At 38.8% G+C, this 10,491-nt stretch overlaps 1 protein-coding gene across 2 annotated transcripts in view; it reads right to left on the bottom strand.

Moving 5' to 3' along the window:
* Positions 1 to 1,322: 1,322 nt before the first annotated feature.
* Positions 1,323 to 10,491, bottom strand: part of LOC134801128 (methenyltetrahydrofolate synthase domain-containing protein) — a 48,837-nt gene continuing 39,668 nt past the window's right edge. For both annotated transcript variants that reach the window (XM_063773665.1, XM_063773666.1), the window contains 3 exons: positions 7,815 to 7,865; positions 6,743 to 6,985; positions 1,323 to 5,905 (listed from right to left, as the gene is read on the bottom strand). In XM_063773665.1, coding sequence (XP_063629735.1) covers positions 5,897 to 5,905; positions 6,743 to 6,985; positions 7,815 to 7,865 — 303 coding nt within the window. In that variant the 3' untranslated portion in view covers positions 1,323 to 5,896. The remainder of the gene's footprint in view (positions 5,906 to 6,742; positions 6,986 to 7,814; positions 7,866 to 10,491) is intronic.

Here is a 10,491-nt window from a genome sequence, read left to right as displayed (position 1 = left end):
CCCCAGATTGTGATGGATTGTGGCGCCTCCTACGCAGGTTCGCGTAATATTCCCTATCATTGAGATCCCTAAGATTTGTATGACCTCGATCGCAGCGATTGCTTCAGAAAGTGGAATCTTGTGCGTTGCCTTCGCAAACTTCGCTCGCTTCTATAAAAAGTTTAGGCAAAAATTTCATTTTTGGTACAAGCTTTTATCGCTGACTGTACTTTTCTTTCGACAGACAACTAATACTCATCGAGACAATTCTAAAAACCCCAAACACAATTAGGTTGCGTTGTTTCATCACACAGTTCCTATGGCCACCTCCTGTCTCCCATCATCAGATCAGCTCGATGGTACCATAATATTGCATTATCATCCGATTTATACATGCAAAAAGATACATGCATGCAAAATTTCAGCTCAATCGGAAACCGGGAAGTGTATCAAATTTAACTTGCAAGATTTGATTACAGACAGACAATTAACGGTCAGGTGAAACTAAAATAAAAATAAAAGCTTTATTATTATTGTTATTCTTTAAGCAGGCAGGCAGTTTTGACAACTGATATTGCCTGTATCCAGTAATCATTAATAGTTATCGTTGTCAAGTAGTACTAGTAAGCTTGAAATAAGTTTTTGGCAAAAATTTCATTTTTGGTACAGTCGCCATCAGATATATCGGAGCGGCCAAGGTGTTCACAATATCTGAACACGCGCTCTAACGCCCTGACAATAGAGGCGTGTTCCGATATTTGTGAGCACCTTGGCCGCTCCGATATATCTGATGGCGACTGTACAAGCTTTTATCGCTGACTACTTTTTTTACGACAGACAACTAATACTCATCGAGACAATTCTAAAAACCCCTAACACAATTAGGTTGCGTTGTTTCATCACAGAGTTCCTATGGCCACCTCCTGTCTCCACCATCAGATCAGTTCGACAGTACCATATTATTGTATTGTCATCAGAACTACATACAGCTGCCAATGTTCATGACGCTACGATCCTTGGAAGATGGTTAAATTAGTTACCTTAGATTCCATTACATAGTTAGTTACATACAGGTCGACCTAATAAAAGCTTGTTAAAAAGCAACTTAGGTGCCCGTGTAAAACCAAACCGTGTACCGTGTGTTTTGTATGGAAATAAAAGATCTTCTATAGAAAAATATATTTTTAATTCGGCTCTCAACTTTCTAATGCCAAATCGCTACGTTACAGACATCACAAAGTTAGATCGAACGCCTAAAGGACTAATTAGAGTAATTAGTTACGATAGTCATGAACTCATGATGTATGAAGAATCGCTTAACGCTTTCAAAGTAAAAACAATAGAAGTGTTTAATAAATTTATTAAAAAAAAATACAAAACAAAAAAAGCCATCCCTGCCTGCTACGAACGTTATAAGTTTACAAAATAAACTAAAAAAAGAGTGTTAACAAGTTATATACATAAATACATTTAAGTGCTTAAAATTTATTGAAAGTGAGTAAAAGTACTTGGAAACATATTATGCGAATGAACACTTTAAATCAAACGTGAAATGCGTATGTATTATCCACCAAGGTTATACTTACTACACAGAACGTATAAACTAAAAATTTCGAAAAATACACCATAAATAATCAATCTTCCTATATAAAATATATTTTTATTTTATACTCTAAAAGAGACCAATACTATGCGGACGTAATGTACGCACAATTCTAAATACACATGTTAAACGTATCCTATTATGTCAAATATATATTACTTTTCGAGTCTTAAATCATTTATAACCTAATACTGAAAAAGTAACTTGACTTGCTACCATAAGTTTTCAAAATGTATAACCAACTTTCATCCATCGATATGTTCAAAATGCTAAAATGAACGATCAAATTCTGGCGGAAATCAACGATGTATCAACCATATCGCATGCAATCAGTTGGCACGTACATATAAGATACAAGCGAAGTCCCAACCATCGAATTGAAATAAATACCCTTAACACTAATCAAATCCTTTCAAACTAAATTTCTATTGGGACGACGCTTTTAAAAGCACCTTAAACATTAAAAATATGTTTAAATCTGTTTCAATCTATAATATACTAAAATAGCATCTTTTCTTTTATCGTAATGGAAGAATGCTTAAAATATATTGAAACGTGGGTAAACAAAGCTTTCTAAGATTCACGGCTCTATAAAATTACATCTAACGTTAGACTAGAAAACAAAACATTCGTAAAGATATTTTCGTTAAAGTTTTAATATAGCTCACTCTCTCTAACAGTGCCGGTCCAATGCAAGAAAAACAAAAAACCATCGAGCGAACTCTCGTCCGAATCGGGAAAACTAAAATCGAACCATCGCTTGTTCTGGTTAAACAGTACATTGCATACTTGTCGAATTCTAAATGCTTATTACTATTTTATGAATCAGATGTTGCTAAGCGGGCGAGGTGTTGAAAATTACCTCTAGATCATTTTGAACTGGCCTGGTTAGCAACTATTGCTGCTGACTGAATTTTTAAGAAAACATTTTTAATGAATCGTTGATTTCTGGTCTGTTTCGTTACTAATAATGATTGTTTAAGCTGCGAATCTATTAGTGTCCGACCGAAGATTCGGTTTCAGTTACGGCCAGCTTCGGCCAAAAAATCATATTTTACCGAAACTTACGAAATGGTACTTCGTTCTATGAAACTAAACTATGTGACAAAGACCAAAAGTTGTGGAACAAATAGGACAACAATGTTAATACCTATGTACCTATATACTGATTTACGTATACAGACATTATTGGTTTAGGTGTTGTTGTAAGTGTGACTTCCGACTGCATTTGTAATCACAGTGGCTACACTGAAATGGCTTCAAGGTTTTTTTTCAGTATGTATCATCAGGTGTTGTTGTAAGTGTGACTTCAGGCTGCATTTGTAATCACAGTTGCTACACTGAAATGGCTTCGCCCCAGTATGTATCATCAGGTGTTGTTGTAAGTGTGACTTCCGACTGCATTTGTAATCACAGTGGCTACACTGAAATGGCTTCAAGGTTTTTTTCAGTATGTATCATCAGGTGTTGTTGTAAGTGTGACTTCAGGCTGCATTTGTAATCACAGTTGCTACACTGAAATGGCTTCGCCCCAGTATGTATCATCAGGTGTTGTTGTAAGTGTGACTTCCGACTGCATTTGTAATCACAGTGACTACACTGAAATGGCTTCGCCCCAGTATGTATCATCAGGTGTTGTAAGTGTGACTTCAGACTGCATTTGTAATCACAGTGGCTACACTGAAATCGCTTCGCCCCAGTATGTATCATCAGGTGTTGTTGTAAGTGTGACTTCAGGCTGCATTTGTAATCACAGTGGCTACACAGAAATGGCTTCGCCCCAGTATGCATCATCAGGTGTTGTTGTAAGTGTGACTTCAGGCTGCATTTGTAATCACAGTGGCTACACTGAAATGGCTTCGCCCCAGTATGTATCATCAGGTGTTGTTGTAAGAGTGACTTCAGGCTGCATTTGTAATCACAGTGGCTACACTGAAATGGCTTCGCCCCAGTATGTATCATCAGGTGTTGTAAGTGTGACTTCAGGCTGCATTTGTAATCACAGTGGCTACACAGAAATGGCTTCGCCCCAGTATGTATCATCAGGTGTTGTAAGTGTGACTTCAGACTGCATTTGTAATCACAGTAGCTACACTGAAATGGCTTCGCCCCAGTATGTATCATCAGGTGTTGTTGTAAGTGTGACTTGAGGCTGCATTTGTAATCACAGTGGCTACACTGAAATGGCTTCGCCCCAATATGTATCATCAGGTGTTGTAAGTGTGACTTCAGGCTGCATTTGTAATCACAGTGGCTACATTGAAATGGCTTCGCCCCAGTATGTATCATCAGGTGTTGTTGTAAGTGTGACTTCCGACTGCATTTGTAATCACAGTGGCTACACTGAAATGGCTTCGCCCCAGTATGTATCATCAGGTGTTGTAAGTGTGACTTCAGACTGCATTTGTAATCACAGTAGCTACACTGAAATGGCTTCGCCCCAGTATGTATCATCAGGTGTTGTTGTAAGTGTGACTTGAGGCTGCATTTGTAATCACAGTGGCTACACTGAAATGGCTTCGCCCCAATATGTATCATCAGGTGTTGTAAGTGTGACTTCAGGCTGCATTTGTAATCACAGTGGCTACACTGAAATGGCTTCGCCCCAGTATGTATCATCAGGTGTTGTTGTAAGTGTGACTTCCGACTGCATATGTAATCACAGTGGCTACACTGAAATGGCTTCGCCCCAGTATGTATCATCAGGTGTTGTAAGTGACTTCAGACTGCATTTGTAATCACAGTGGCTACACTGAAATGGCTTCGCCCCGGTATGTATCATCAGGTGTTGTTGTAAGTGTGACTTCTGACTGCATTTGTAATCACAGTGGCTACATTGAAATGGCTTCGCCCCGACATTTCGCCTAATGAGGGCGCCACTGGACGCTCGACGCAGTCTTAATATGTGTATGAAAGCGGTCTTATAACATTTTTTCAACGATTTTAACAAGTCTACAAAAGTTTCGGTTTCGGCCGAAACTAGAGCCAAAGCCGAACCACAGAATAACTAATAGTACTACCGCACAGAAAATTCACTCCTTCACAAAAGTCAGATTTACTCTATACTCGCCGCCTGCAACAAAATTGAAACTTATAACCGCGCACGAACGGTGAATCTACTTTGCGCGAGCGCCACGTAACACGACTATCGTGCGGTCGAGCGGCAGCCCACTGCCATACGCCTACCCTGCCCAGAAGGCCCGCCGGCCAAATGTACCTAAACTGCGTAATGACACCCCCCTGGCCGAACTTTCGTTTTTGGCAAAAAAAAAACATATTCCGGTCGGACACTATCTTTGGATATGCTAAGTTTAAATTCAGGCTATGTTAAATTAAAAAATCTAAGTATTTGTGCTTAAGACAAATTTACTCAAGAGGGTTTAAATATTGATTGCAGACGACACAAAGTAAAACGGATATCGTCATTTGACAACTGTAACTCACTAACAAATGCTTCCTGTTTAAAACATAGCTCATATTTATAGTTGTGCTGTTCTAAAGAACGTTCTCTGTTTACTATGGGCAAAGAGAATAGAGTGTATAGAGACGGATTGTCAAAGTAAATTATGTAGCCACTGTAAATTTACTGCCATCTTTCGACAGAACATAAAACTGTTAGAACGCCATTTGACTTTGATCCTTATTCTTTCGCTGATATGTGTTAACTTATTAAATATTAATGCAATCTATTCGACTATAGGCCAAAGGTATGGTGCAATCTTTTCAAGCAATGGCGCCATAACCTTCAGCCTACTCTCGAGTAGATGGCGTTAATATTAATATTTAACAAATTAACACATATTAGTGAAGAATGATCAAAGTCAAATGGCGTTCTAACAGTTTTAATCGTCTGTCGAAAGATGGCAATAGATGTACTGTGCTAAATAATTAACCATGACAGTAACTCTCTATTTCAAATTCTCTTTGCTATGGGGAATGTTCTCCATACAAAGCGGAGAACGTTCTCGAGAACGGCACAACTATACTCATATCCCGGTATATGATCGAAACTGTAAAACCTTTCTACCCTTCTAGTGCCATTTAAACCTGACATTGAATGTCGGTGCCAGTCAGTTTTGGTTTGAAAATTGACGCTACACACTTTTTAACGTTAATAAGGTTCGTATAGTATGCAACATACCCAACACAATGCATGAATTCTGTGGACCGGCACCAAGGAAAATAGACCTTAAAGCTAAATAATTAGTGTTACGACTGCCGGCAGTCAGTCGGGTGCGAAAGCGAGTGATCGTACAAATAATAAGGGAGTTATCAAAATATCCTGGGTTTCGCGTGCACGGCCGGCGAGGCGAATCAGTGGACCTGCAACAATTCATTTTAATTGAGTAATTACCAGCCAAATATCACAAATATGTAAAACAATTCTGTTTTATACTTAGATTGAGAATAGGAACATAATATATAATCAACATACAACAATCTTGCCATGCACATTTGCACAATAGTGTTGAAATATGCAAATTACCCACTACAGGGGCGTTTTAGGAACGAGTCGCAAGTGATAGATGACCAAAATCTCCGACATTATCAAAATATTCTTTATTCATGTAGGTATGCCTAGCAACAATAGTTATTTGTTTTAAAAGCGGGCAAATTTGTTGTTTAACCGCTCGTGCTAATATTGCTACACGAGCAAGCGAATGATTCCAAAATTGAATTGGATATTGAGCTTTCAATCAATCAATCAAATTTTTATTTGCTATAAGCACAGTTTCATGCACGCAAATACAGTTCAGTTCACTTATAATAAGTCACAAAGAATAAAACTAGATATAAATAACACAAGTAAAGAGGGGAGGGTTGCAAAGCACGAGGGTTAAACAAAATTGCCCCCGAGTGAAACACAACATTTTTCACCACACCAAACAGAAGAAAATATTAACTGTAAGAGATTAAACAAAATCAAACCAAATCAAATCCAAATGAATGATATTACATAGTTATCATTCAAAATCCTCATTTAAAAGTCAATTCTACCAGCAAACATAAGAAAACAACTCAAAATTTGCATTTAATTACTTTGCCTCACATGTGTATTAAATGTAGCTTTGCTATTAGTTATTGTACAATCAAGAGAGCCTTTACCAGTTGGTGTGGTGAAAACACTTTTAAATTGGGAACCTTTATCTAACAACTTACTTCTGCCGCTGCCGCTGCCGCTGCCGCTGCCGCCGGCGCCGGCGTGGCGGGCTCGGCCGGCGCGTCCTGCGCCGCCTGGTCGCGCGGCACGCGGGGCTCGCGCGGCGGCGCGGGCTCGACGGCGAGCAGGCGCGGCTTGTCGTCGCGGTTGGGCGACTCGCCGCCGCTGCCGCCCACCGACATCTCCGCCAGCGCCGAGATCACGCTGTCCATGTTCACTGTGGCCGCGCTGTCGCCCTCGCCCTGTCACATTACGTTATAAATCATTTATTGCCACAACAAAGATTACGTTATCACGAGGGTAATTCGCCAGTAACCACAGAATAAACAATAGTACTAGGTACAGAAGACTCACTCTCTAACAAAACGCGTCTGTTACGATCAGGACAGACATGGCCGCTAGGTGGCGACAGCGCCACGCGCGGCTTATGGCTAGTCACCAAAATTGGTGTGGAACAGATGTACTTGTAGCTACCTGTAGCAAAGCGACGAAATTGCGGAGTGAGCCATGCCTGTAGTAATTGGCCATTTTTAGTAACTGGCCGCCCTAAACCCCAAACCACATTCTAGGGTTTGGAATGGCCAATTACTAGCGAATTACATATAACTTCTAAAACCGATTATTGAAGAAGACAGAGTGGTAGTAAAAAACCGACCAAGCGCGATTCGGACTCGCGCACGAAGGGTTCCGTACCATTACGCTAAAAACGGCAAAAACATCAATTAAATATTTATTTTATTTTGTTTTTAGTATTTGTTGTTATAGCGGCAACAGAAATACAACATGTGTGAAAATTTAAACTGTCTAGCTAACACGATTCATGAGTTACAGCCTGGTAACAGACAGACAGACAAACGGACAGACAGCGGAGTCTTAGTAATAGGGCCCCGTTTTTACCCTTTGGGTACGGAACCCTAAAAATAGGAATAAGCCCTTTCTAAGGAAATTATGATATAAAGACTAATCTATTATTTTATTCTTTAAACTAACTAGCTCATAAAAGAATCTAGATAGCAAACTGTACTACTAAAAAAAGTATCCTTTTTTATTACACTAAATAATTTAAAATACCTTTTGTGGTCCAGGCTTGAAAAAGTGTAGGTAGCAGTATCCACGGAAACCCTGCAAAAATAAACAATTACATCAAATTCTTGCTACACATTTTTGCCTAATTAATTAGGCAACACAGCCTCCTAAGGCCCAAGGTCCTACCAATAGTACTTAACTTATTCAGTTCAATGAAATTTAAATCACAGTCGATTGGAACAGAGCTGCTTTTGATTTGTTTCGTTCAGTTTTTGAACAACGCAAAATCAACTCTATTTCCTACACTAGGTTCTAATTTCTTTGGCAAATATTGCATTTTTCATTTCTATGGCTGGGCCTTAGGAGGATAGAACGTTCCTGCTTTAGTTTGTACTAAGGGTCGGTTGCACCAAACTGTTCGTATCGTTAAGAGCGCTATTACATTTCGGCGTTGAGCGAGTTTAGGTATTTTACGCGCTGCGGCAGGCCGTGCGAGCTCAGTACGCCGATCCCTTCTACCACACTCGCACTACAATGATGGATTAAACATTCTTGATCCTTCGCGAAGCATATTGAAATCAACCATAACAACACTAACTGTACTTAACTTTTAAAGTTCTAAAACTGTTATTTGGTAAGTACGAAAATACTAAATGCAGTGCAAATGTACATAGGGGCTGTTCATAAATTACGTCATCTATTTTTGACGATTTTTGACCCCCCCCCCCCCCACCCCTCAAATCATCCAAAAATCAAGCTTCGGATGAATCTGTTTCCTCCTACGTCATGTTACCATCATCCGATGTCCAGACCCCCCCACTCCTCCCATTTGAAACGACGTAATTTATGAATAGCCCCATACTTGTACTTATGAAGGTATATTACTCGAAAGAAATTATAGGTACCTACTCGCTTATTTACATGTTTCGTCATTGCATTTGGTACCTATAGGTTGTAAAGTTTGTATCAACGAGGGTTTAAAAACGAACTGGTACTGAGGATCTGATGATGATTAAGGTGGTCACGGATACCAATCAACCATGTAGTAACATGATTAGTCTCGTTTAATTCGTCTCAACAAGATCTTTGACACTGAAGATACACACCCAAGTAGCACAGATTAGCTGTATAGCAGCCGCATAATGAAGTACGAATACGCTTGAAGCTGGAATATAAAAGCTGCATAAGAGCTGTATAAGCGTCTTTTCAGCTTTTATAACTCTTAAATGGGCACAAATTATGCAGCCTTAAGTTCACATAGCTACTCAAGATCGTTGTAGCAGCAATTTAACGGAATTATAAGGGGTAACAGGAGTTATAAGAGGTGTATATTGACTGGGTAAGAGACCACCAGTTACCCTTTATTCAGCTAATATGTCACATGTGCGCCCTAATACCGGGAAAGATTGACGTTGGGCTGAATAAAAGATAATTAATAACATACTTTTACACCTCTGCCTTAAAAATCAGCTATTATATTTAGTATAGCGACGACGAACGCAGAGGTGAACATATTTATATTGAAGCAAAAACGTTAAGCGCAACGACACCATAAGTCATTTTGTTAAAGTGTTTAGTTAAATGTGTGTAACATGATCTTTTATATATTAATGCGAGAAAGATGTTTGGGAATGCAAGTTTATTGATATTATATATATACATTATCTAAGAAAATTTCAGTGCGCCACGAAAATAACCAGTATTTATTTAAATTAATTATATAAATAAGCTATGTGTAAAAACTATTTCAGTGGTTTGGACAGAATTATGAGATAAAAAGTTAATAATACGTTACAGGAAGTACTAAACGAATGATTTAGGTTAACAACTCAGGCACAAAACCTTATTGTTACCCTTAAAAGTTGGAAAAGCAATTTCAATTTTGTAGGTTATATACAATAAAATGGCGGTCAATGTTAAAAAGCAACGTGAACCGTTAAAATTCTTATATGCAGCATACGACTGTTATATATCTGATAAAGATACTTAAGTGAACCACTGTAAAGTCCAAGTCGTTATTTCGATACAATAATGAACCTCTAAACAGTTATAAGGCATCTTGTGAACGTTTAAACAGCCGCTATGCAGACAGTCCCAATGGTAGTATAATAGGCTGCTTAGCGGTAAACATGTTCAGCGCTAAGCCGTATTATGCGCCACGTGTGTTCTATTATACGTCTATTGGCTTCATAATAGTTCACTCGTTCTCCCTTATAATAAGTCAGCGAAATAAAAGCTGCTTTAGCGGTAAACATGTTCAGCGATAAGCTGTATTATGCGCCCCATGTGTTCCTTTATACGTCTATTGGCTTCATAATAGTTCATTCGTGCTTCCTTAAAAAGTCAGAATAATAAAAGCTGCTTAGCGGTAAACATGTTCAGCTATAAGCTGTATTATGCGCCCCATGTGTTCCATCTATACGTCTATTGGTTTCATATTAGTTCACTCGTGCTCCCTTAAAAGTCAGCGTAATAAAAGCTGCTTAGCGGTAAACATGTTCAGCGATAAGCTGTATTATGTGCCACGTGTGTTCCATTATACGTCTATTGACTTCATAATAGTTCATTCGTGCTTCCTTAAAAAGTCAGCGTAATAAAAGCTGCTTAGCGGTAAACACGTTCAGCGATAAGCTGTATTATGCGCCACATGTGTTCCTTTATACGTCTATTGGCTTCATATTAGTTCACTCGTGCTCCCTTAAAAGTCAGTGTAATAAAAGCT

The sequence above is a fragment of the Cydia splendana genome, chromosome 21 (genome assembly GCF_910591565.1).
Source record: "Cydia splendana chromosome 21, ilCydSple1.2, whole genome shotgun sequence".
NCBI classification, from domain to species: Eukaryota; Metazoa; Arthropoda; class Insecta; order Lepidoptera; family Tortricidae; genus Cydia; species Cydia splendana.
Note: the sequence above shows the minus strand (reverse complement) of the source record. Positions and strands in the feature narration are given on the sequence as shown.